Source organism: Bos javanicus, chromosome 18, assembly GCF_032452875.1.
Source record: "Bos javanicus breed banteng chromosome 18, ARS-OSU_banteng_1.0, whole genome shotgun sequence".
In the NCBI taxonomy this organism is placed as follows: domain Eukaryota; kingdom Metazoa; phylum Chordata; class Mammalia; order Artiodactyla; family Bovidae; genus Bos; species Bos javanicus.
The window spans coordinates 55007093-55033889 of record NC_083885.1 but is presented as its reverse complement, the minus strand read 5'-3'; the positions used below and the strand labels follow the sequence as shown (position 1 = coordinate 55033889).

The 26797-nt window shown below is 50.8% G+C and overlaps 1 protein-coding gene and 1 non-coding gene across 3 annotated transcripts; both read right to left on the bottom strand.

The window, feature by feature from the left end:
- Positions 1–2516: 2516 nt before the first annotated feature.
- Positions 2517–2589, bottom strand: TRNAE-CUC (transfer RNA glutamic acid (anticodon CUC)). Its single transcript has one exon. It is a non-coding gene; the product is annotated as a tRNA-Glu (tRNA).
- A 473-nt stretch (positions 2590–3062) lies between these two features.
- On the bottom strand, positions 3063–26772 carry ZSWIM9 (zinc finger SWIM-type containing 9). 2 transcript variants are annotated; one of them, XM_061388863.1, is made up of 4 exons: positions 26707–26772; positions 25316–25591; positions 17165–17477; positions 3063–6009 (listed from the first exon to the last, which is right to left on the bottom strand). In XM_061388863.1, exons 2-4 carry the CDS (start codon positions 25579–25581, stop codon positions 3826–3828), a joined length of 2763 nt encoding a protein of 920 aa, XP_061244847.1. In that variant the 5' UTR covers positions 25582–25591; positions 26707–26772; the 3' UTR covers positions 3063–3825. The 2 variants fall into 2 exon arrangements, with proteins under 2 accessions (XP_061244847.1, XP_061244846.1); XM_061388862.1 differs by having other exon boundaries at positions 26711–26763.
- Positions 26773–26797: the final 25 nt, after the last annotated feature.

The following is a 26797-nucleotide window of genomic DNA, read 5'->3' as shown; positions in this document are numbered from 1 at the left end:
GAAAGGGGGTGGAATGGCTCTTTAAATGGACAGTTTAGGAATGGCTTTTAGAAGAAGGTGACATTTGAGCAGAGGCCTGAAGGGATTGTGCTGGGCATGTAGAGCGTGTAGAGGTCCAAGGGTCACTGAACTTTAGAGTTTTCTCTTGCCTTCCCCAAGGGAAAACTGTTACACACGCCGTTCCCTCTGCAGAGAATGCACTTCCCCATTTTTACCCTGTCAAATGCATCCTTCAAGATCTAGTTCTCTGAAGAAACTTTTGCTCTGTCCCGTTTTGCTGACCATAAACCTCTTCTTCCTCTGCACTCACATCCAATCCATTTGTCACAAGAAAGCTGCCAGGGGTAATTTTATTTCTGTACATCCAGTCGAGCCATGGGTGTGTGTGTGTCATTCACTCAATTGTGTCAGATTCTTTTCGACCCCATGGTGTAGCCCGCCAGGCTCCTCTGTCCATGGAATTCTCCAGGCAAGAATACTGGAGTGGATTGCCATTTCCTTCTCCAAGGGGATCTTCCCAACCCAGGGATCGAACCTGGATCTTCTGCATTGCAAGCAGATTCTTTACTGTCTGAACCACCAGGGGCGCCCCATCAAGCCATGCCCTTGTGTGAAAAAAAATTTTTTGTGAGATTTTACCCCATCTCTTTTTAAAAAATTAATTTATTTTGCTGCATCGCGGGGCACCGACTCTTTAGTTGTGCTGTCTGGGCTTTAGTGGTTGTGGCGTGTGGGCTTAGCTTCTCCTCAGCATGTGGGATCTTAGTTCCCCCAAACAGGGATGGAACCCACATCCCTGCATTGCAAAGCAGATTCTTAATAACTGGACCACCAGGGAGCACCCCCCCCACCCCACATGAAAAACTGAATGGCTTCCCACTGCTCCCAGAATGAAGACTCATCTCCTGTTCCTCCTGTATGTTTAAGGTCCTGATGTCACTATCCACATCTCTGCCTTTCTCATACCCTGACCCTCTTCTACTAGCCCTTCTTCAATTTACAGTACAGCTGAGCTCTTTCCCTCCTAGGACTCTCCCTAACCCACGTCCAAGAATCTAAGTATAAAACAGTTAAGTGGGGAGGTTTGGGACATTGATGTGCACTGGACTGCGGTGGGGTTTGCCTGCTCAGAATTCTTACTGCCTCCTTTCTTGAACAACCCTCCCTCTTTGGAACTTCCCTGGTGGTCCAGTGGCTAAGACTCCATGCTCCCAATGCAGGGGACCTGGGTCCAATCCCTGGTCAGGGAACTAGATCCCACATGCTGCAATGAAGACCCAGTGGAGCCAAATAAATAATAAATATAAAAATCCCCCAAACTCCTCAATCTTTGTGATCCTGTACATTCTGTCTGCCCCGTCGTCCTATTATAGGAATAGGCAGGTGTCCAGGCTGACTGATCAGAACAGTGATTCTCCGAGCATGGTCTTTAAACCAGGTGCGTCAGCATCATTAGACATGTAAATTCTCAGGCCCTTCCTCAGACCTACTCAATCAGAAATTCAGGGTGATGTCTATGTCTTAACAAGGTCTCTGGGTAATCAATTTCCTGAGGCTTGCTCAAGTTTTTGAGTAACACATAAACAAGAGACAATGAAAGACAAAAACAATCAATGCTTATCATTAAATAGCTTTGAAGTGTCATGGTTGTTACACAGTATTAACGCAACCATAGATAACTGATACTGATACTCTTGGTACATCTGAACAGTTTCTTCTTTGAGACTTGATACAGGGATGCTGATGGAAAGGGGATCAAAATCTGAGGATATGAGATTAGGGCTCCAAGTCACTATCTTTCTCAGCCAAAGGAGATTGCCTTCTTTTGAAAGAACCCACGCACAAAAGGCAGAAGCACAGAGGAGAAACCTGACATTATCTGAGCTCCTGGGTTCAGCTGCACTTGAAGCCTCTGATTTTCCAGTGATGTGACTGGCTGGACCCCCGTTTATATCAAGCTCCTTTGTTGCTACTCAAAGTGTGCTCCACAGTCCAGCAGCAACCGCATCATTGGAGAACCTTATACAATCTTGGGGGCTTCCCTTGTGGCTTAGTGGTAAAGATTCTGCCTGCCAATGCAGGAGATACCAGTTCCCTCCCTGGGTTGGGAAGATCCCCTGGAGAAGGAAATGGCAACCCACTCCAGTATTCTTGCCTGGGAAATCCAACAGACAGAGGAGCCTGGCTGGCTACAGTCCATGGGGTGTTGAAAGAGTCAGACACGACTTAGTGACTAAACGACAACAATGATAAAATATCGGGCCCCATTTAGACTGACTGGTGATTCATCCATTCGTAAAATTTGAGAAGTGCTCTGCTATTTCTGCCTGGATTTCTATCACCTGCAGGAAAATTCAGTCCCCCACATCACCTACAATAACAGAAACCCCAACTCCAACTGCCATTAAGTATTAACTTATCTTTATCCTATTTGGAAGCTCCCCAGTAGGCAGACTCCAGATATAGGTTTTTTCTTTCTTTCTTTCCTTTTGGCCACACAGTTTACGGGATTTTAGATCCCTGACCAGGGATTGAACCCGGGCCCTCGGTAGTGAGAATGCAGAGTTCTAACCACTGGACTACCAGGGAATTCCCCAGATTTTCTTCCTCTCTTAGCTCTGTCATCGTCAATGATATCCTTCATTCTCACATTTTATTAAGAGGCTTGTAAGCAGCTCTAGGCCTAACCATTGCATTCCGGGCTTCTCCTTAGGACTGAGAGAACTTTTAGAAGTCTCCTACCCTAAGCAGACCCACTGGCCTGGATCAGGGCACACGCCCCATCTTAAACCAATCACTGGCATGGACTAGTCACCGGTGGAAAGCATCCACAGGTGTTGGCAAGCTGTCCCTATGGCCCACTGGCCCAGGCAAGGGAAGATGGGGCCTGAGCTGCCATGGAGATGGATTCATTTTGGGTCCCCACATTTCCTCAAGCCCCTGTAGGGCCTGTTGATAGGAGAAAAAAAAAAAAAATGAGGAGGAACACTGGACCTTTTCAACTGTCCTCTGGGTCTCGGCCTCCCACCCACCCCCAACAAGCCAAGAACTCAGCACGAAAACCAAAATAGTACTGTTTTATTCCAATCTTAAAGCGCCAGAGTCCAGATGGTTACCCTCCCCTGCTGGAGAGCCCCCCAGCCCATCCCATCAGACCCCCGGGGCCCCCCTCTAATTTTGTCTCTTCCGGGAATGACCAACAAGTAGGCAAAGGTGATCCAAGACTCCAGGCCTCAGAGAAATCCCAAATCAAACCCCTCCCATTTCTTTTCTCCCCTTCCTTTCTTTTGCCGGTTCCTTTTCCCCTTCCCTCTGCTTCATCCTCATCTCCTCCTCCCCTCCCCCACCCTCTCCAACCTCCTCTTGCATGTCTCCATTTCTTCGTCATTTCTGCCTCTTCCCTTGTCCTCTCTCCTCCATGTCTCCTTTGTCCTGTCTCCCCTCCCCTCTCCTTCATCCCCCCTTTGCTTTTCTCCCTCCTCCTGCCAGGCTCTCCCCACATCCTGGTGTCCTCCCCTCCCCCAGCTCTATCCCCTTCCTTCTCCTGTCCCGACCTGACCCTGTCTACACTCTCTTACCCCAACTTTCCTCTCCGAAGGAGAATCCCTTGGCTACCACCATCTGCCACGGGACCTCAGAGACCACACTGTCGGCTCCCCCCTCGGATCCAGAGAGGCCAGCTGCCAAGATGGGGCCCCTGGGTACCCCAGGAGGTGGCCGGGGACAGAATGGGGTGGCCCTCTTGGCCTCAGCCCTGTTATCTTTGGGATCGAAGCGTGCCCTCCCGCTCCCACCGTGGAGGGTCACGGGCAGGGGCCGGCAGGCTCAGGGCTCGGGGGCCCTCCCCCAGCAATCCCTGAGCAGGTCCATGTGGAATAAGGCTGCCCCGGTGAGGAGGCGTGCAGCGAACACGTGGCGGCAGGGCAGGCGGCGCGCCGCGTGGATGGAGCAGGAGCAGCGCGTCAGCGCTCCGTCCAGGAAGAAGTCCGAGGCGCCGTCCTGCAGGGCGAAGCCAGCCCCGGTCCAGTGGAAACCGCGGGTCCCGTGCTGCCGGGCGAAGGCCAGCTCTTCGGCCACCAGCTCTGCCAGTTCTGGCCCGCAGGCTGCTCGGAACTTGGCCAGCGGCTCCCAGTCCACCTCCTCGTCCCCTGAAGGGCAGCACGGCCTCTTTGGTTCCCTTGGGCCTTCTCCTCCACTTCCTTCCTGCGAGCTCTCCCCTGGCGCCGGGTACCTCCTCCTTCTGGCTGCCCGCTCTGGGTCACCCTCTAACACGGTCCCCACTGGGGCGCTGCACGTGACTCCATCCCCCAGCCCTAGACAGCCCCCTCCTGGGTCCCCACACTCCCTGCCCTGCCCGCCTCTGCTCTTGGGGCTGCCAGCCTGGGCACCCCCTCCGTCTCCATTCTCCAGGCCTGCCCCCCTAGGGTCCCCCAGCTGGATCAGAACTACATCCTCCAGGCCCCTTCTTCTTTTGACACCCAACCTCGCTCCTCCTTCTCTAGTCTCTGGCCCTCTCTGCCTCCCATCTCCCCACTGGGGCCCCCTGGGGTCTCCATTCTCGGGGACCAGTTCCAGGGCCTTCTCCGCAGGGACCCCCCTCCAGTTTCTGACCTCCAGCCCCCTCTCCTTCTCGGCTTCCAAGTGCAGCCCCTTCCAGTCCCTGGTTTTCAGGCCACTTACCCGCTCATCGTGCAACTTGGGCCCCCTCCAGGAGCTCCCATCATGACTCCTGACTCTCTCGCAATCAAACTGGGTCCCCCTCCCGTCTGCGGTCTCCAGCACCCTAACCTTTCGATCCTCCAGCTGCGCCAGCCTCCAGGTATACCCTTCCAGTCCTCTCAACCTCTGGTCCTCCACCTGGGCCCCCCTCCAGATATAACCTTCCAGCCCCCAATCTTTCTCACCCTCCAACGGGCCCCCCCTCCAGTCTCGGATCTCGGGAGCTCTCAAGCGCTCCTTCTCCAACTGGGACCCTCTCCAGACACTCCCCTCTAGCTCTCTCACCTGGTTTTCCAACTGGACCCCTCTCCAGTCACGGATTTGCAACCCTCTCCCCTTCTCACTTTCCACCTGAGCCCCTCCCCGGTCTCTGGTCTCCAGCCCTCGGGCCCACTCCTTCTCCACCTGAGCTTGTCTCCAAAAACTTCCCTCCTTCCACGCCCCTCCCCAGTCTCTGGTTTCTAGGCCCTTCAACCTCTGGTTTTCCACCTGTGCTCCCCTCCCTGGCTCCCCCTCCGGCCAAGGGCCCGCGTCGTCGGAGATGTCGGGCGCCGCCTCCCCAGCCGCGTCGGCCCACTGCATGGCCACCAGATCGCGTAGGCACTGCGCCACGCTGCGCGAGGGGCTCAGGCGACGCAGCAAACGCCGGCGGTGGCCGCGCACCAAGGCGCACGCGTCCAGGTCGCGGGCGGCTTCGAAGGCGCGGAAGCGCACCCACATGTCCCGGCGTGGCGCCCAGTTGCGCTCAAAGTAATCGACGAAGGCGGCCGGGCCGTGGGCCCGCAGCTCGGCCAGGGCCTCGGCATAGGCGGCGGGGGACGACGCGCCCGCCAGGCGACACAGGCGGGGCCACAGGCCCGGGTCCTCGCGGCCCGCGCCGCCAAGCTCCTGCGCCTTGCTGAAGAGCGTCTCCAGGCCCTGCGCCCTGCAGATCTGGACGCGAGCGCCGGGCAGGAGCTGGCGCACGGCTGGCAGCTGCGCCGCCACCTCGGGCCCGGCAGTCAGGCAGCGCACGCGGCCCTTGACATCTGGCGCGCTCTGCAGCAACGAGGCCAGCGCGAAGCGCAGCAGGCTCGGCGTGCCCGGGCGCGCCACGCAGCACGCGGCCTGACGCGCGCGGCCCGCGCCGTCCACGCACAGGACCGCCAGCAGATCCAGCGCGCCTTGCAGCCCCGGCAGCCGGTCCACCAGAAGCATGCGTGGGAAGCGCCGCAGCAGCGCCCGGGTGCGTGACGTCAGGAAGAACACGGTCTCCACCACCGCCTGGTCCTCCACGAACACCAGCTTCACCTGCGGGCGTGGGAGGAGAGGCAGGGAGAGCTGTCAAGAGGCTCAGGGGTCGTCGCCCTGCCCACGATTCCCCCCCTCGGCGGGAATTGGGACTCCATCCATTCATTCATTGCTGCTGTTCTTGTTCAGTGCCCAAGTCGTGTCCCTGTCTTTGAGACCCCATGGACTGTAGCACTCCAGGCTTCCCTGTCCTTCACTATTTCCCGGAGTTTGCTCAAATTCGTGTCCATTGAGTCTGTGATGCTCTCCAACCATTCATTCATTCATCCGTTTGACCAGCAGGAGGCAGTGCAGGGGAATGGTTTAAAACCCGACTCCAGATTGGGGGCTTCCCAGGTGGAGCCACGGTAAAGAATCCACCTGCCAGTGCAGGAAACACAGGAGATGTGGGTTCGATCCCTGGATGGGGAAGAGCCCCTGGAGTAGGAAATGGCAAACCACTCCAGTATTCTTGCCTGGCAAATTCCATGGACAGAGGATCCTGGCGGGCTACAGTCCATGGGGTCACACAGAACGGGACACGATTGAGACATTGAGCACACAGGCCAGATTGCCTGGATTTGCGATTCTGGCATTACCATCTAAGAGCTGTGTGGTTTTTGCCCACTAGACAGCGTCTCTGAACCTCAGTTCCCCCTAATAGAAACTGGGTATTCATTCCTTCCTACACTCAAAGGCAGCTAGGGTAGTGGTTCTCAAAGTGTAAGTCCTGGATCAGCAGCATCAGCATCACCTATTGATTCTTTGACAGAAATGCATATTCCCAGGCCCTCTGCAGCCCCGTTGAGTCAGAAGTTCAGGGGGAGGGGCCCAGCAATCTGTCTTGACAAGCTCTCCCAGGGTTTCCAGGGCTTCCCTGGTGGCTCAGTGGTATAAGAATATGCCTGCAATGCAGGACACACGGGTTTGATTCCTGGGTTGGCAAGATCCCCTGGAGGAGGGCATGGCAACCCACTCTAGTATTCTTGCCTGGAGAATCCCATGGACAGAAGAGCCTGATGGGCTATAGTCCATGGGGTCACAAAGAGTCGGACACAACTGAAGCGACTGAGCACGCATGCATGCAGCTGGGGTTCCCATGCATGCTCAAGTCTGAGAGCCACTGGTCTAGAATTCAAGGGCATAGACTGTGGGGCCAATTTGCCTGGCTTTGAGTCCCTGCACCACCACTTCCTAACCTTGTGACTCAGGCTCTCTGTGCCCAGCTTCCTCCTTAACCCCCTCGTTTCCGAGTTCCCCCTTCTGGGAAATGAAGAGTCATTCCTTCACGCATGGATGGTCAGGTTTAGCATAGCGTCTGGAACCAGATGGCCTGAGCTGAGACCCTGGAGCCCCCACTTCCTGGCTGTGTGTAGCTTCTGGCCACTTCCCTGACCTCTATCATTTGCAAAATGATGATGATGAGAGTGTGACTAGGCAGATGAAATGAATGGAAGTATTTAGAACATCTCAGGGCACAAGTGGGTTTCCTTGGTGGCTCAGTGGTAAAGAATCCGCCTGCCAGTGCAGAAGATCCAGGTTCAATCTCTGAGTCAGGAAGATCCACTGGAGAAGGAAATGGCAACTCACTCCAGTATTCTTTCCTGGGAAATCCCATGGACAGAGGAGGCTGGCCAGTAGTCCATGGGGTCGCAAAGAGTCGGACATGACTTAGCAACTGAGCATGCATGCATGCAGCACTGACAAATAATATCACTATTATTCAACAATACTCACTCAATAACCAGTAAGTGCTCTTGAAGTGTTTCTTATTATCATAACTATCATCCATGCTTAAAGACCAGGTGCTCACAAAGGTCTTCTCTGAACACCCCATTTAAGCCAACACCCATCTCTCTCCAGCCACTTCTCTCCACACTTACCCCCTGAAGCGTGTTACATTTTTATTTGCTGTTTCGCTTGCTGCCTGTTTGCCCTCCCTAGGATGTCAGCATCACAAGGATACTGTTTCATTTCACTTTTGCAGCCCTTGGTGCTCTGAATGGCACCTGGCCTGAGCCACAGCTCAATACATCCCTAGTGAGTGAGTGAATGAATGCTAGTGTGTAGCAATTGCCACTATCTCTGGAGTGGAAGTTCAGGGAATGCTGGTTTTGAATCCTGGTTTCGAATCCACCATCCACTTTATAGCTCAGTCCCCAGCACTCAAGGCTGACTCTTAGCTCCTCTGTTTCTTCACCCTCCACATGCAGTTCACCCCCTAGGGACTTCCCTGGGGGCCCAGTGGCTAAGACTCCTTGCTCCCAATGCAAGGGGCATGGGTTCGATCTGTGGTCAGGGAACTAGATCCCACGTGCTACAACTAAGAGTTCACATGCCGCAACTAAAGATTCTTCTGTGTGCTGCAACGAAGACCTGGTGCAAGCAAATAAATGTATTTTTAAAAATTTGACCCATCCCCAAATCTAGCAGCAACCTTCAAAATAAGTCCAGGATCTGACCCCATCTCCCCACCCCTATGGCCACTGGTCAGAACCATCACCATCTCCCACCTGGATTACTGTAGCCACTTCCACTAGGCTCCCTGTCTCTCCCAGTCCCCCACAGAGCTGCCAGGGGGCATTTTCAAGATCAGATCACCCCCTCCTCTGCTTGAAAACCTTTCCCAGAAATTCCAATCACACTTCAAGTCAAATCCAGAGTTCACCCCACAGCTATCCAGCTGGATGATCAGGCCCTTGGACCTCATCTCCTGTCCCTTTTTGTCTGCCTTGGCCTCAGCCACTCTGGCCTCATTATTTTTGCACGAAAGTCACTTAATGGGGTAGGGAGATTAGTGGCAATGAGCTTAGGTCCCCTCTACCAGGCAGGCAGCTAGGCTGTTTCAGCCAGGCCCTGCAGAGCTGACCCACAGCTGAAGAATCAGGGTTGGAATATAAGTTAAGCATAGATCTCTCCACAAACTATTCTGCCATAATCTGACCTCATCCCTCAAAACGGGTTAAAAAGCAATGCACAGTTCTCCACTTTCAAAGTAAAAGAAAAAACAAAAACAAACACCAAAACAGTAACAACAACAAAAAATTCTATTAAAAATAAAGCCTGCTGCTGCTGCTAAGTCGCTTCAGTCGTGTCCGACTCTGTGTGACCCCATAGATGGCAGCCCACCAGTCTCCCCTGTCCCTGGGATTCTCCAGGCAAGAACACTGGAGTGGGTTGCCATTTCCTTCTCCAATGCATGAAAGTGAAAACTGAAAGTGAAGTCGCTCAGTCGTGTCCAACCCTCATCGACCCCATGGACTGCAGCCGACCAGGCTCCTCCGTCCATGGGATTTTCCAGGCAAGAGTACTGGAGTGGGGTGCCATTGCCTTCTCTGAAAAGCCTGCTGCTGCTGCTAGGTCGCCTCAGTCGTGTCTGACTCTGTGCAACCCCACAGATGGCAGCCCACCAGGCTCCCCAATCCCTGGGATTCTCCAGGCAAGAACACTGGAGTGGGTTGCCATTTCCTTCTCCAATGCATGAAAGTGAAAACTGAAAGTGAAGTCGATCAGTCGTGTCTGACTCTTCGTGACCCCATGGACTGCAGCCTACCAGGCTCCTCTGTCCATGGGATTTTCCAGGCAAGAGTACTGGAGTGGGGTGCCATTGCCTTCTCCACTGAAAAGCCTAGCAGAGTCCGGAGTGGGGTGCCATTGCCTTCTCCACTGAAAAGCCTAGCAGAGTCCAAAAAGAACACGGAAATTGCCTCCCCCACCCTAAAATTGTACATTCAGCATCTTAAGGAGTAGAGGCATTTGATACATTTTATGGAAAAGCCTAGTCGGCTTACCACTGAGCCAGTTACAGCACCACAATCAGTTTTTTCAACCGTCATTAATTTTTATACCTACCATTACTTTATGATTTAATTTATCCTAGCAGATGTTTCGATCTAGGGCAGCTCTGTTCAATACAGTAGCAATTTACATTTAAATGAAGACTTAAAAAGATGTAAAAATTCACTTGCTCGGTCACACCGGTCATATTTCACTGCTCAGCAGCCGGGCGAGGTTAATGTCTACTCTGTGGGTTGGGGCCGACAGGACATTGCATCAACACAAAAAGTCTTATTCGATGGAGCTGGTGTAGAAACCAGTGTAAAGATAAAAGTTGTCAGATGCTAACTAGACTTACTGAGGTGATCATTTCACAATATATACAAATATCAAAACCCTTATGGGGACTTCCCTGGTGGTCCAGGGGTTAAGAACCCACCTTGCAATGCAGGGGATGTGGGTTAGAACCCTGATTGGGGAACTAAGATCCCACATGTCATGGAGCAACTAAGCCCAGCGCTGTAACTTCTGAGCCTGACACGCTCTGGAGTCTGGGCGCCACAACTAGAGAGTCATTGTTCCCAAGGAAGATCTTGCATGCCATAGCTAAGACCAGACACAGCCAAGTAAATAAATAAAAATAAGTAAATATTAAAAAAAACCCTTATGTTGTATACCTGAAACTAACAGAATGTTATATGTCAATTACATCTCAAAAAAAGAAAAAAAAAACCGATAAATGACAAGGTCCTACTGTATAGCACGGGCTTCCTGGGTGGCTCAGACGGTAAAGAATCCTCTTGCAATGCAGGAGACCTGGGTTAGAGCCCTGGGTTGGGAAGATCCCCTGGAGGAGGGCATGGCAACCCACTCCAGTATTCTTGCCTGGAGAATCCACATGGACAGAGGAGCCTGGTGGGCTACAGTCCATGGGATCGCAAAGAGTCAGACACGCTGAGTGACTAAGCACAGCACTGAATAGCACAGGAAACTATTCAGTATCCTGTGACAAACCATAATGGAAATAATGGGAAAAAGAACGTATATGCTTGTACAACTGAATCACTTTGCTGTACAGCAGAAAGTAACACAGCATTGCAAATCAACTATACTTCTGTTACAAAACAGAAACGAAAAGAAAATATTAATAGATATAACGGGTTAAAAAAAACCTCCAGAACAACCTTACATGTGTCCACTGTATTAAGTAAGCTTCTTATCTTTTTCTCCTTGTGAAAAGGAATAAGAGAAAAGCAAACAGAGCAAAGGGCTTCCCAGGTGGCACTAGAGGTAAAGAACCCGCCTGCCAATGCCGGAGACGTAAGAGACGTCAGTTTGATACCTGGGTTGAGAGGATCCCCTGGAGGGGGGCACGGCAATCCACTCCAGTATTCTTGCCTGGAGAATCCCATGGATAGTGAAGCCTGGCGGGCTACCAGTCCATGGGGTGGCAAAGAGTCAGACATGACTGAAGAGAAGCGACTTAATACACATATGCAAACTGCTGGGAAAAACTATCTCCACAGTTCTGCAGCATTAACTCTTTCAACTCCCACAACAATCCTGAACATCAGGGCCTGTTACTACCATCCCATGTTTCACATGGGGAAACTGAGGCACAGAGCAGTTCAGTTGCTTGTCTGGGGTCACACAGGTAGTAAGCAGCAGAGCTGGGATTTGAACTCAGGCATTTTGGGCCCAGGGTCCATGCTTCTGACCATTAGACCCTTCACAGAAGTGATCGGGCCTGCCTCCCAGGCTTCCAGGGTGAGGTGCATGGTGGATGGTGGGCCACAAGGGTGGATGGAGTGGCCGGGTAGGAGCAGCTGGGAGGATGCGAATGAGCGTGGGTACCATCTCAGACCCACAGATCGGTGGCCCTGGGCTGCAACATCCGTAGACCAGATTCCACATCAGAATGTGATGTGAATATTGGAAACCATACCACTTAACACTCCCCACCACACAGCTTCCTATATTCAGGCACACAGCCTCCTTTTTCACATGCACAGAATAACATGTGGACAGTGTCCAGACTGTCCCCACCTCCCCAAAAATATGAAGGGATAAAAATAATAGCTAAATAGCCAAATCATATAGGGCTTCCAACTTTCTGGGCACTGTTCCTTACACACACACACACACACACACACACACACACACACACCCCTACAAAAACAACAACCCTAAACCCTATGAAAGTGTTAGTTGCTCACTCATGTTCGACTCTTTGCGGCCTCATGGACTGCAGCCTGCCAGGCTCCTTGGTCCATGGGATTCTCCAGGCAAGAATACTGGAGTGGGCAGCCATTCCCTTCTCCAGGGGAATCTTCCTGATCCAGAGATCAAACCCAGGTCTCCCACATTGCAGGCAGATTCTTTATGGTCTGAGCCACCAGACCCTAAACCAAGGCCCCAAACCCTATGAAGTAGTATCTTTGATTATCTCCATTCTACAGATGAACAAACCAAGGTCCAAAGAGGTTGTGTATTAACAACTTGTGTTCACAACTTACTGGATGTTCCCCAGCCAGGAAATGGTACAGCTAGAATGTATATCATGTTTTTAGTGTGCGTCCACATAAAAGCAAATTTCTAGCTGTTACCATATCACTCCCCGAATGACTAGCCTGATGTAAAAAACAGGACACAGAGAAGATTCGATTTGGGAGCCAACAAGAGGTAGAAAGGCTGAGACTGAGCCGTGAGAGACCAGGGGGTGCACCAGCTCCAGGTTCAGATAGGGCTCTGGGATACCCTCGGTGAAACGGCTCTGTAAGCCTATGGTTGTCTTTTTTTACCTTCCAGCCAGCCAAGTGGTTGGAGTTTTCTCAGGGGGATTTGAGCGGCCCCAGGGGAAGAACAAAAGATGCTAACGTCTGGCAGGTCCCAGCATACAAAGCAAGATGCAGAAAAGTGGGTGTGATGCGCTGCCTTGCTGGGGGAGGGGGGAGGGCAAAGAAGACTAAAAAGAAACACATGCAAATGTTATCTGTGCAGAGAGCTGTGCCGTTCCGTTCAGAAGCCACTAGCCACATGGGGCTACTGAAATTTCCGTTCGTGTAATTCAGTGAAGAATTCAAGGGACTTCCCTGGCAGCGCAGTGGTTAAGACTCCACACTTCCACTCCAGCGGGGCATGTATTGGTTCCTTGGTGGGGGAACTAAGGTCCTGCAAGTCACAACTTAAAAATCCGGCACAGCACAGCCAAATAAAATAAAATAATTCAGTTCCTCAGTCAGACTGGCCATATTTCAAGCACTCAATAGCCACATGAGCTAGCCTACTGGACAGCAAGACACAAATCATTTCTAGCATCACAGAAAGTTCTGTGGGACAACGCTGGGCTATAAAACAGAAAGATACAAATGATGGATAAGCCACTGAATACTCCAGCAGCCTCTGAGGAGCCCCGAGGGACAGGATTTGTCAAGGGGACTTGTCACTACATACCCTTCGTACCTCTTGAATTTAGGACCATGTGACCGTCTTACATATTCAAAACACCAGTATTTAAATTTTTTTTTAAAAGGAAGAGCCCTTTCACTAGTCTGTGTCTTGGTTTTCTAGAACTTCTTCATTTCTTTCAAAAGTATTAAGGTAAGTCGACATATAATCCTGCAACCCCACTCCTGGGCATATATCCAAAGAAAACTCTTAATTTGAAGAGACACATGCAGCCCAAGTTCACAGCCGCACTATTCACAAGAGCCAAGACATGGAAGCAACCTAAGTGTCCATGGACAGAAGATGAATGGACAAAGAAGATGTGGGGTGTGTGTGTGTGTGTGTGTGTGTGTATGTAATGGGGTTCCCAGGTGGCACCAGTGGTAAAGAACCTGCCTGCCAATGCAGGTAGACATAATATACCCAGGTTCAGTCCCTGGGTTGGGAAGACCCCCTGGAGGAGACCACAGCAACCCACTCCAGTGTTCTTGCCTGGAGAATCCCATGGACAGAGGAGCCTGGAAGGCTACAGTCCATAGGGTGGGAAAGAGTCGGACACGACAAAGCGACTTAGCGTACACACACACACACACACACACTGGAACACTACTCAGCCATGAAAAAGAAGGAAGTAACGCCATTTGTAGCGTCACAGATGGACCTAGAGATTATCATCCTAAGTGAAGTAAGCCAGACAGAGAAAGACAAATATCACATGATAATGCTTATATGTGGAATCTGAAAAAAGTATACAAACGAACTTATTCACACAACAGACATAAACTCAAAGACTTAGAAACGAAAAGATTTATGGTTATCAAAGGGAAAAGGCAGGGGCAGGGATAAACTAAGAACTTGGGATGAACATATACACGCCGTGCTGTGCTGTGCTTAGTCGCTCAGTCGTGTCTGACTGCGACACCATGGACTGTAGCCCACCAGGCTCCTCTGTCCACGGGGATTCTCCAGGTAAGAATACTGGAGTGGGTTGCCATGCTCTCCTCCAGGAACATATACACATTACTATATATAATAGATAAGCACCAACGTTGAGTATAGAACAGGGAACTAAACTCAACATTTTGTGATAACCGATAAGGAAAAAGAATAGATGTATGTATATGCATAACAGAATCACTTTGCTGTATACTTGAAACTAACACAACACTGTAAATCAACTATACTTCAATTGAAAAAAATTAAGGCAGGGCAAGTCACAGACCCAGGACCAACTTCAGTTGAGGGTGGATTTCATGACAGCCTCCAGACTGGGAGCTAGAAGGATGATCCACTGACTTTGGAGTCTTTCCAATATGAACATGCTGCTTCTTGCAGGGGTGACCCTACTCAGGGTGTTTCCAGGGAAGAGCTGGAACTGACAAGGAGGCGCAGGAACCTCATTTTCAAACTGAGGAATATACAGAGTGGTAAAGAGCATGTCCTTGGATCCAGACTGTGTGGGTCTGAAGTCCAGCTCTGTCGCTAAGTAGCGGTGTGACCTCCAGCCAGTTACTTGCCCTCTCTGTGCTTCAGTTTCCTTATTTGCCAAATGACAATGAGAATGGTGGACTCCTTCCTTGTAGTGTGCTGGTGAGATTTGAAAGAAATCACCATTTATAAAGCACTTAGGGCAGTGCCCGGAACATAGTAAGTGCCTGATAAACGTTAGCGAAATTATCAATATTATGTGTGGATAGGGGGCTGGGTGTGAACGAGGGCTTGTTACTGGGCATGAGGTGGAGATGGGAAGAGTGCTTGGACTTGATTCTAGAGAGTGGGTTTGTTACTGGGAAGGGTTAATTTTGACTCCTTGCTGTTTCTATGGCTTTAACCTTCGTGTTTTTTTTTTTGTGTGTGTGTGTGTGTGTTCTGTTTTTGTTGTTATAATCATACATGATGGCCTGTCTCAGAGAACCCTGCCCCCTCTGTCTGACCCTTAAGCTAAAGTGCCTTTGTTTAGCTCACAGGGAGATAATCTGACCCTACCCATCTATGAATGATTGTAAAGAAAAACTAACACATTCCCCTGCCTGAGACTTGCCATTCTAGGAGGTATTTTCAAGAAGTAAATGGTCTTTTTAACTTGTTTTCTCACCTCCCTCCATCTCCTATCCATAAAACACCCTGGCATCCAGGCCCTGAGAATGTTACCAAGTCCAAGCTCGCTCTGCTCACTGCACAATAGGCCAATGAATCCGAGAGACGCGGTGAGGTCTCTTGGAAGGCAAGGAAGAGACTTTAATCGGGGAGCCGGCAGACCGAGAAGATGGCAGGCTAGCACCTCAAAATAACCATCTTATTGGGGTTTGGACGCCAGGTTGTTTTATAGATCAGAGAGAAAGAGGCAATGAGGAACTAAAGTCAAAAGGCAGAACAGAGAGGGAGATGCAGTGGGGAAGTAAAGTGAAAGGGTCTTCAGTCTTGCAAAACATCTCCAAGGGAATGTCCAACCTTCAGAAGGGGTGTGTTACTCTCTTCTATTCACAGGGGGGCAAGCACAAACTATCTCTCCAGGAGATGAACAAAGGAACTTTAGTTTACAGTCAAGCAGAGGGGCAGGGTCCTCCCAGGCAAGCCCTTGAGTATGATTATAATAATAAAAGCAAGTCAAAGAAACAGTTTCCAACATGGAGTCAGAACTGGCTTCCTCCCGGCAACAAGAAGATAGTTATTTTGAGACGTTAGTCTGCCATCTTCTGGGTCAGCTGGCTTTCTGCATAAAGTCATATTCCTTCCTTCAACACCTCGGCCCTTGGATTTATTGGCCTCTCGTGCAGCAAGCAGAGTGAGCTTGGAGTTGGTAACAGGTTCACACCTCATCTTTATCCTGAGTCGGGACCTCTTCCATGCATGAAAGCACAGCCAGAAGGAGAAAGGAGAAACCAGTTTTCTCTCCTCCCTCCTTCTCTTCTTCCCTCCCTTCCTTCCTTCTTTCCCTTTAAATCCTCCCTGGCTCTGAAGTCAGATCAAACCAGCAGAAAGATTCCTCACAGAGGAGCAGTATTCTCGCCATTCTTCCAGCACCCGGATCTTCTCCCAGCCTCAGAGCCTCTGCAATGACTCTTCCCTCTACCTGGAATCCATTTCCTTTCAAAGGCAAAATGATTGGGGGGGGGGTGTCCCTTCCCTCCAGTCTGTCTCCTCAGCTTCACCATCATGTCCTCATAGAGGCCTTCCCTGACCACTCACATTAAAATAGCACCCTTACAACGGGCCCTGTCCACACTCTTGCCCTATTCTCCTTTAGGATTCTTCCCCTACCCCTCCAACCCCCATTCATCTCATTATATCATGGCGTACCCTCCCTACTAAGATGTGATCTGGTTGACCTGGGTGTTTTTACTTTGCGAATACTCATCAAATTCCATACTTATCATTTGTGCATTTTCTATTTGTGTAGTTCAGTTAAAAAAATTTTTTAATAGCACCGTCCATCACTCCGGATACTTTTCTACCTAGCCCCAACTCTACTGACCTGATACCACATTTGGACATGCCTGTCTGTGGTTTCTCCCGCGACCACTGCACGGTAGCAGTAGCCAATCACCACAGGTGGCTATTTAAATTTCAATTCGTGAAAACGAAATAATATTTAAAAATTGGGTTCCTCAGTCCGACTGGCCACATGACAAGCACGCAACAACCACATGTGGTTGCGGGGCTAACATAGTGGGCGGCGTGGGATCATAGGCATTCCCATCCCGGCAGAAAGTTCTACTGCAGGGCGCGGCCCTAGAGGATGAGTTCTCTGAGGGACTGTGTCTTGCTGGCGGCCACCTCTCACCCCCATCCCATGCCTCCGTAAGTGCTGAATGAATGTGAAAAGGAATGAATGAAAGGCGAGAATGATGAATGGGAGGATGGATGGATGGATGAAATCAAAGACCCGCGAGACTTGGGCGTGGCTCTCCCCCGTACCCCTGCTCCCCGCCTGCCTCTCGCGAGACCCCACCTTGGCTTCGGGGTCGGTGCGGAAGAGCCCTTCGAGCACGTGTAGGGCGTCCAGAACGCCGTGGTCGCGGCCCTTGCAGTAGGAGAGCAGGCGGCGCACGTCGGCCGGGGCCACGAACTGCTTGGAGATCTTGTTGGTGGTGCGCACAGGTAGGCAGGCGTTGGCCAGCAGGTGGCCCGGGCGGAAGTAGTAGGCAAACTCGAGCGGGCAGGCCGGGTGCGAGTGGGTCAGCTGGCACTCCGTCACCACGAGGCGGTCCCGCAGCGGACTCAGCTTGACGATGATGAAGGCCGGGCAGCCAGGCTGGGGGGGCCTGCGGAAGGAAGGATCACGGCCGCCAGTCACATCACCCCACTGCCCGCCCTCTTCTGCCTTCTCTCTCTCTCCTTTATTCTTAGGTTTTAACATTAAGAATTGTTTGAAGCGGGGGGAGGGATCCATTCATTATGAGTTCCGGATTAAAACATACACACTACTAAAATAAAATAAACACACTACTATATAGAAACTAGATAACCAACAAGGACCTACTGTATGTGCAGGGACCTATACTCAATACCCTGTCATAACCCACAATGGAAACGAATCTAAAAAGAATATATGTCTTAACTGAATCGCTTTGCTGCACACCCGAAACTGACACAACATTGTTAATCAACTCTCAGTAAAATTGTTTTAAAAAGAATTGTTTTGAGCACAGAGAAGAGTAGAGGGCCTTAAGAATATGCTGGCTGTGTGACCTTGGGCAGGTTGCTTCAGGTCTCTGAGCCTCAGTTTCCTCTTAAAAGGGAGGTGACAATCATCACGTTTCTCATAGGGTTGTTGTGAGGATTAAAAGAGTTGCTACCTGGAAAGTACTGGAAAACAGTGTCTGGAACATGGGGGAGGGCTGTATGTGTGCTAGAGTTCTGTATCCACCACCGCCAGTTCTATTAAAAGTGAATGCATGGTTTATCATACTTACCTTAATCAATTTGAAGAAATAAAATGTTTCGTATACTCCTATATCCCCTTCTGACTTAGCAATAACAACATTGCAAGCCGAGGCCTTCTGTGAACTCTGTCTCAACTAAATCCCCTCCCTCCTTCTGCCCCCAGAGGTAGCCACTTCCAAAAGGGGGTACTGAGCATTCCCACATGTGTTTTTATGTATTCATAAGCGATGAAAATGATGTTACAAGGTTTCAAAACTTTGTATACATAAAAAGGTGCTCAAACTGATGAGGTATCAAAGGAACACAAAGCCTTACGGTGAGATATCTGTATTATATACAGATGTAGACACAGATATGGTAGAATATTACTCAGCCATAAAAATGAAATAATGCCATTTGCAGCAATACGAATATACTTAGAGACTACCATACCAAGTGATTTTAAGTCAAAGACAGATATATGATACTGCTTATACATGGAACTGAAAAAAAATGACACAAATAAACTTACAAAACAGACTCAAAGACATATAAAACAAACTTATGGCTACCAAAGGGGGAAGGGGTGGGATAAATTAGAAGTTTGGGATTAAAATATACACACTTCTATATATAAAATGGGCTTCCCTGTTGGCTCAGTGGTAAAGTATCTGCCTACAATGCAGGACACATGGGTTTGATCCCTGGGTCGGGAAGATCCCCTGGAGGAGGGCATGGCAACCCACTCCAGTATTCTTGCCTGGGAAATCCCATGGACAGAGGAGCCTGGGGGGCTATGGTCCATAGTGTCGCAAAGAGTCAGACACGACTGAAGCAACTTTGCACGCATGCTTACACACAAAGATAGTCACATCTTAGTTGAAGGAGCCCTGCAAATGTTATTGTACAGGGCAAACAGACTTTTGCAAATATGATTAAATTCGGATTTGAGGTGAGGAGATGATACTAGGTTATCCAGACGGGCCCAGTGGAATCACAAGGGTCCTTAAATAAGGGGAAAAAGGAAAGAGGAACATCAAAGTCAGACAGATTGAAAGATGCTATGCTGTTGGCTTTGAAAATGGAGGAAGAGGCTGCAAACCAAGGAATGGGGGTGGTTTCTAGAAGCTGGAAAAGGCAACGAAACAGATTCTCCCCTGCAGCCTCCCGAAGAAGCACAACCCTGCAGACAACTTGATTTAGCCCACTGAGACCCGTGTTGGACTTCTGACCTTCAGCAGCGTAAGATCACACATCTGTATGATGTGTGTGGTAAGCCACAATGTTTGTGGTAATTTGTTGCAGCAGCAACTAGAAACTAATACAAGCATCACACTCTATATAACCTTTTGTAGCTTGTTTTTTCACTCGTTAGCTCTCCAAGACTTTGTTTCATTGTTTGCTGCCTAATATTCCACTCCACAACTATGCCAACTGTTAGGTTGTCTCCAGTTCTCCCTTACAGACAACACGTGAGCTAACATGCCCTTATACATCTCTATGTGCGTGAGCAAAAGCCTGTCTCAGACAGTAGTTTTCAAACTGCAGGGCATGGCCCATCACCTGGCATCAACTTAGGGAATGACATCCAGCACGGTGAAAAAGAGAATGCTGCTGCTAAGCCGCTTCAGTCGTGTCCAACTCTGCGTGACCCCATAGACGGCAGCCCACCAGGCTCCCCCGTCTCTGGGACTCTCCAGGCAAGAACACTGGAGTGGGTTGCCATTTCCTTCTCCAATGCATGAAAGTGAAAAGTGAAAGTGAAGTCGCTCAGTCGTCTCCGACTCTTAGCGACCCCATGGACTGCAGCCCACCAGGCTCCTCCATCCATGGGATTTTCCAGGCAAGAGTACTGGAGTGGGGTGCGGGAAAAGAAAACCAGAGTACAAAAAGAAAAACATCAGAGTATATATTTCTCTGATAATGTTTAAATTGACATCTGTTGTCCGAAAAGGGGACTGTGTTTCTCCATGGGGAGGTGAGATTGGCATTTTTTGGTAGATTTCACATTTATAGAGCAGGGGTCAGCAAACTTACAGGTCCTGTTGCTATACCATAGACACAGCCATGGATGATATGTAACTGAATGGGTGTGTCTGTGTGTCAATAAAACTTTATTTACAATGATGAGCTGCAGGTTGCACTTGGCCCCAGGGCTCCTAGTCTGCCAACCCTTCTAACATAGACCATCTGGGGTCTGGTAGAGTTAAGAAGGCTTCCGGGTGGTAAATGCCAGTAGCACACCCCAGCCCCTAAAGGCTCCCACATTCTTTCTAAACAGTCCTTGAGGAGGGTGATCCTTCTCAGGATCCACCTGAGAAACCTTCAGTCTAAATACTTGGAATTGTCTCTGTTAAATCAGAGACAATTCTTTTTTTCCCTCTATGCACAAAGTAAAACCCAAGAGTTTAACAGATTTTAAAAATCCACAAAAAGCATTTGAGACTTTTTGCTTAAAGTAACAGAAAGAATGCAAATTTAGAAAAATCTTCAGTGTACAAATCATTCTAAATAGAAGAAAAATGTGAAGCCGCTCTGAGGGGCTTCCCTGGTGGCTCACATGGTGAAGAATCTATCTGCAATGTGGGAGACCTGGGTTTGATCCCTGGGTTGCAAAGATCCTCTGGAGGAGGGCATCGCAACCCATTCCAGTATTCTTGCCTGGAGAATCCCCATGGACAGAGGAGTCTGGTGGGCTACAGTCCATGGGGTCACAAAGAGTCAGACACGACTGAGTGACTAGCACAGCACAGTAGAGCTGCCACGATGGTATCCGATGAAGCTCAAGAGAATTTCCAACATGCAGCCATTTCTGATCTAACCAAATGACAAGTTCATGGGGTTCTACCCCATACATTTATGTAGAAAAATTCATGGGCTTTCTCTCTGGTCTGACCTCTTTGGGCCTGGGTGTTTCAGCCTCTAGAACAAGCCCCAACTACAGGGGAAGCCATGCATCCAGAAGAATGGACGTACCAGAGGATGGCACGTGCCCTCTATGGGGTCCCAGTATGTCACACAATGGTCTATGGCAGTCTCCACATGCCACTTCTCTCCATCTAACTGGGGGAACAATACCACAAGCCCCTCTCACTGTCAGCTCCACATGGGCAGGAATTTTAGTCTGTTTTGTCTACTGCTGGATCTTCAACACCTAGAACAGCTCCAGCCCCTGGGAGGTGCTCAGTAAATATATGAGTGAATGACTATATGCCACTGTCTGAACCCCAGGTACACCACTTATTACTCATCCCACCAAAATCACCCACCACCAAGTCCTGCCTATCACACCTTCTAAACTCTCCAAACCATTCATTTTTCCCCCTATTTCAATTGCAACCAACCTACCATAAGTTCTTTCCCTCTTCATGTAACATCCTTCTCCCTTCTTTTCATCTAGATAACTCCTACTTATCCTTCACAACTCAGAGCCAGCACCACCTCCTCCAGGAAGCCCTCCCTGACCATCCCTGGGCAGATTCCATCACAATACTGGCGTGATGATTTGATTGATGCACATCTGCAATGAATGCTCCCCACTGAAATCACAGTACCTAAGACACATACACCCTGCATATAGTAGATGCTCAATACAAACCTCTTGATGAAACGAACAAATGCATGGTACCTAGGACCAAAATATCCTTAGGGTGTTAGCACATTGAACTCTCACATTAAAATGATCCATGGTTGAAATAAAGATGAGAGGGAGATAGGATGGTAATTAAAAGCCTGGGTTTTGTGGTCAAATTGTGTGGGTCTAAATTCTGGTTTTCCCTTAGCAGCTGTGTTATTTTGGGAAAGTCTTTTTAACCTCTCTGTGCCTCAGTTTTCTCATCTGGAAATAGGGGCTAATAATAATACTGACCTTGCAGGGTTGTTGAGAGGATTCAGTGAGATGATTAAAATACATGGTGAGAAAGGGGGCTGACATCTAATAAACAGTTAATTAAAAAGTAGCTGCTGTTTTCAAACCTCTTTTTTTCTTCTAAAAGTACCTTCCTAGGACTTCCCTGGTGGTCCAGTGGTGAGGACTCTGCACTTTTGCTGTCCAGGGTGCAGGCTCCACCCCTGGTTGGGGAACTAAGATCCTGCAAGTCTTACCGTCAAAAAAAAGTACCACCGCTGTGTTCTGCACTCCACTCACAGGATTCTTCTGGATCTTTCAGGTTCTCAAGATGTTTGTGCTTTCAAAGGCTGGTGTGTGTTGGGAAAGGTTGGGAGTTCTCTTCTAAAGAGGGGAGTGCTGTGACAGCTGGGAAAAGTGGGGGAGATACATACACCAGTGGCGATTTGGGGGTTACTGTGCAACCTCCAGGAAAGGATGGGCTAGAAAGATGGCCCATTTGTGTGCTCCCTGAACCCTCAGCCCCAGCCGCCTCTCTGGCCTCTGGTTTCCCGCCTCTAGTCCATTCCCTGTCAGGCCCCAGAGGATCTTCCTACCCCCAGAGCTGACCCTGCTCACAGCCCTGGGGAGCACCAGGATGAAGTCCCAGCTCTTGGACTCAGCCCTGCGGGTCTAGGCCTGACACCATTCCAGCCATGTCTCCTGGCCTTTCTCATGAACTCATTCCCGACTCTGTCCTTGGTCCCTGGACTATGACACTGGAGAGGCCCTGCCTGAGCAGGGAATACAGGGGCTCAGAAGTGATGGGCCCCCACGTCCTCAGCCACCAGTTCATCAATCACCTCCAGTCCCAGGCTCTGCATCCCGGGACCATCCCACTGTCCACCCAGTCACCAGGCCCAGCCCAAGGCATGGTCCTCACCCCCTTGCTGGCCTGTCACTCCCTCCCATCCCTCCTGCCCCCTGGGTCCCTCTGAAATGTGTAGAGGGACAGTGCCTGCATGTAGTATGTGCCATGTGTTTGTTAAGTCACATACATACATAACACAAACATAGAGAAAATACCACCTACGGTCACCTCTTCCAGGCAGCCTTCCAGATCTACCCTGGGAACTTGGTACAGCTGATCATTCCTCTTTTATCCTCCTCCATCTTTCTCTCTCTCTTTTTCTTTTTTGTTGTTGTTGTGGCATTTTGTTTGGTCGCTAAGTCGTGTCCAACTCTTTTGCGATCCCGTGGACTGTAGCCCGCCAGGCTCCTCTGTCCATGGGATTCTCAGGCAAGAATACTAGAGTGGGTTTCCATTTCCTTCCCCAGGGGATCTTCCTGACCCAGGGATGGAACCTGTGTCTCGGCATTGGCAGGCGGATTTTTCACCACTGAGCCACTAGGGAAGCCCATCTTTTTCATTACTTTGGGCCATCTTTGAGGGGTGGTGGCCTTTGTCTCCTCCATTAGATGCCTGAGCTGCTCAAGGGCAGACATCAGCTCTCTGGGTTCCACACACCCTATGAACAGCATGAATACGGTAGGGGCTCAGTAAGTGTCTGTTGTTTTGAATTGGGTTCTGTTAACAAGGAGAAAAAGCAAAAACAAGGAGAGATTCCAGATTGGGCCTGAGCTCCCCACAAGCTCTCATGTTCTAGGTACCTGGGTGATAATGAGTGTTTGATACTGTTCTACTTCTAGCTCTCCAAGTCTGTTTCTAGAATAAGCAGTGGGTAAGCTACTGAGAATTGTAATCCTCACAATAAATGCTTAATGAGCTCTGAATGAGAACTGTAGTTACTAAGCAATCACCTAGGCCCCCTTTTGAATGATCTCAATCTATCCACTCATTGAATCCTCACAAAACCTACTGATCAGTACTATCGTGTGTGTATGTGTGCCAAGTTGCTCCACTCATCTTCGATTCTTTGTGACCCTATGGACTCTAGCCCTCCAGGGTCCTCTGCCCATGGGATTCTCCAGGCAAGAATACTGGAGTGGGTTGCCCTGCTCTCCTCCAGGGGATCTTCCTGACCCAGGGATTGAACCAGCGTCTCCTGTATCTCTTGCATTGCAGGTGGATTCTTTACCACTGAGCCAACTGGGAAGCCCATTAATATATTACTTCTCCCATCTTCCCAGGGAGGTAACTGAGGCCCAGAAAGGGGATGTCACGAGCTCAGCGTCATGGGCTGATGAGCAGTAGAGCTGTGGTGGGCCCCAGGCTGCCAGCTTCCTTCTCTGTGCATGTGACTCCTGTAACAGTTCTTATGTATTGAGCTGCCCCGTGTTCCAGGCACTGGAAAGCCGCCTTCCTGCTCACAGTAACCTTACAACAGCCCTTTCCATAGATGAGAAAACTGAGGCTTGGAGGTGTGAAGTTCGCCGCCCAAAGAGACCCACCCAGGAAGTGGTGGAGCCGGTCTCAAGCAGCATAGGCAGAGCCTGTGTTCTTCAGCGAACCCCTCTGTCCCTGACTCCCCAACCAAGGGTCTCCAACTCATACACGGACAAGGGCCAGACAGACAAAGGAAGTGGCAGAGGAGGAGGTGGCAGAGAGTGGTGGGGTCTGTGGCAAACCTGAGTGCCAAAGCCCCCTCTGATTGGGGTGGCTGCCTGCCACACGGGAACAATGTCTCAGCCTCCTCCCGAGTTGCAAGGGAGGCTGGAAACCCAACATTGTAAGGAGAATGTGCAGGGTTTAAAACTAGGGTAAGTTAAAATACCCCTGGCCACTTGGTTGTGTCTCCTAGCCCTCCTGGATTCCTCAAGCCCTCTGAAGCATTACAGTTAGAGGGAACTGTTATCTGTGAGCTTGTTCATATCATGTTACTCTTCTGTCCCTTCTGAAAGCAGAAGGGCTGGGAATTTGTCTGTCTTGCTAACCCCCACCCCAACTCCCCCCAAGTGAAATATCCCTAGCTTCTGGCAGGGGACCTGGCCTTGGATTTACTGAATGCAATGATTTTTTTTGGGGGGGGGGATCTATTTTTGTCCTATGGCTTTCTCTGCAGCTAGCCTCTTCATATAGGTGTCCTAAATCTGGGCTCTCACCTGTTTTTCTGGCTGGCTGGTGTTTTTGGCGCCATGTCTCCATGTTTTTGGAATTTTCTTTTTTAATGTCTCTTGGGTGTGTGTGTGTCTGTCTCGCTCTGTGCCTCTCCACGGGTCTCTTAGAAAATCTCTAAGTGGAGGCCGCACTTTGCAAGTGGCTCTCCATCCCTCCAGCAAACTGCCTCTGTCTCAGTTTTAGTCTGAGCCTTGACCCTTTAGTCTCTCTTCAAGGTTTAGCGGTTTCAGTTGACATCTCTGCCCTCCCGGTCTCCCGGGTGCGGGCTCGCTGCTTTCCCCTCCCCCGGGACGCACACCACCCCTCGCCAGCCCCCAGCCCGGCTCACGCACCCCACGGCGGGCCGGCTGGGCGCGCGCACGTCCTTGCACACCAGCCGCACGTAGCTGTACTTGAGCACGTCGATGAGCGTGTAGAGCGGGGGCGCGCTGGCCCAGCGGCAGCGCGCCAGGTGCATGGAGCTCTTGACGAAGAAGAGTGCCAGTCGCTGCTGGCACCACGCGTCGAAGAAGCGACTGAACTCGGCCCACGAGAAGAAGGCCCTCTCCCGCAGCTCCTGCTCCTCCTGCCCCGCCGCTGTGCCTGGTGGAGGCTCCATCCTGGGGCGCCTGGGTGGGAGGGGTGGGGAGGACACCTGGATATCAGATCCGTCCTCTCCCGAGGAGGTCTCCCGCTTGCTCCAGTCTCCGCCTGCCTCTTCAGAACTGACGCCTCTCTCCAGGTGGGGCAGGGGGCGGGGGCGGGGAGCGGGGTGTACCCGTTAACCTCCAGCCCATCTTTGGCCTCCTCCCACGCCCAGCTATATTCCTGGGACAGTTGGAACCTGCCAGGCTGATCTTTTAACTCCAGTTCTGGTCTCCTCCATAGACACACGTGATCCCTAGTACAGTTACGGTCCCTCTCCCAAAATATGACTCTTAAAACTCAGTCGTGGACCCCTTCCCGAATGTGTTCCCAGCTTCCAGGTAGGATTCCCTCCCCTTCCGGATGTGCCTTCTGCACTTGGCGGTAACCTCTAGAGCCTCCGGTCATCTAGAACGCCCTTTTTCATGCGCCTATACGAGGGCTGTAACCCACATCCAGCTGCGACCTCCCCGCCTCGCGGCCCTTCTAAAGAACCTCGATCACCGGATGTGCTCCGCATCTCCAGTAATGGATCGCTCATCCCCAGTCTTATTCTTCATGCACCTGTGGCTTTCTCCTCCCCAAATGTGTTTCAGATACTAGGCGGCTGTTGCTTCTCTCCCAGATGGGGCCCCCAGGGGTTGCCACATGCAGCTGTGCCCCTACTTCCAAGAGATGCTCTCGTATCCAGACGTCCTCCCCACATCGAGTACGGCCCCTTCACGTACAGGTGTGTGCCCCATTCACTTATGGCCAATTCTCTAAAGTGTCACCAGTATTCATCTGCGGTCCCCATCTGCCCAGATGCACCGCGCGGCCCAGCTGTGGCCCCCTCCTCCCACGTCCAGCTATCATCCTCCCCTAGATTGGCGTCCTCGCCCTAGACGTGGCCCGTCGTCGTCAGACGGGCTGCATCGCCCCAGATGCTCCCCCACGTCCAGCTGCGCCTCCCCCACTCTTGGAGCCACTCCCAGCCGGCTCCAGGCTCCACAACCCCTCCCAGCCCTGCCAGCCGCGGCACCTCCCATCCCGGCTGTCCCACCCAGCTGTGCCTCTCCCCTCCCCCAGATGTGCACCCTTCCCGCCCCTCCCCACTCACCTACCCGCCCCGGAGCGGCGTCCACCTCCCACAATGCCCCGCGCCGCGGCCCGGCCCGGCCCTTGCTCCCGGGATGCCCCGCGCGGCCTCC

Excerpts from the sequence above, each read along its gene's own strand:
- ZSWIM9 (XM_061388863.1), bottom strand. The coding sequence starts at position 25,581 with ATGGAGCCTCCACCAGGCACAGCGGCGGGGCAGGAGGAGCAGGAGCTG. Across the intron at positions 17,478-25,315 it reads CCCAGCCGGCCCGCCGTGGG|GCCCCCCCAGCCTGGCTGCC; the intron begins GTGCGTGAGCCG and ends TTCCTTCCGCAG. Across the intron at positions 6,010-17,164 it reads GCACCGACCCCGAAGCCAAG|GTGAAGCTGGTGTTCGTGGA; the intron begins GTGGGGTCTCGC and ends CCACGCCCGCAG.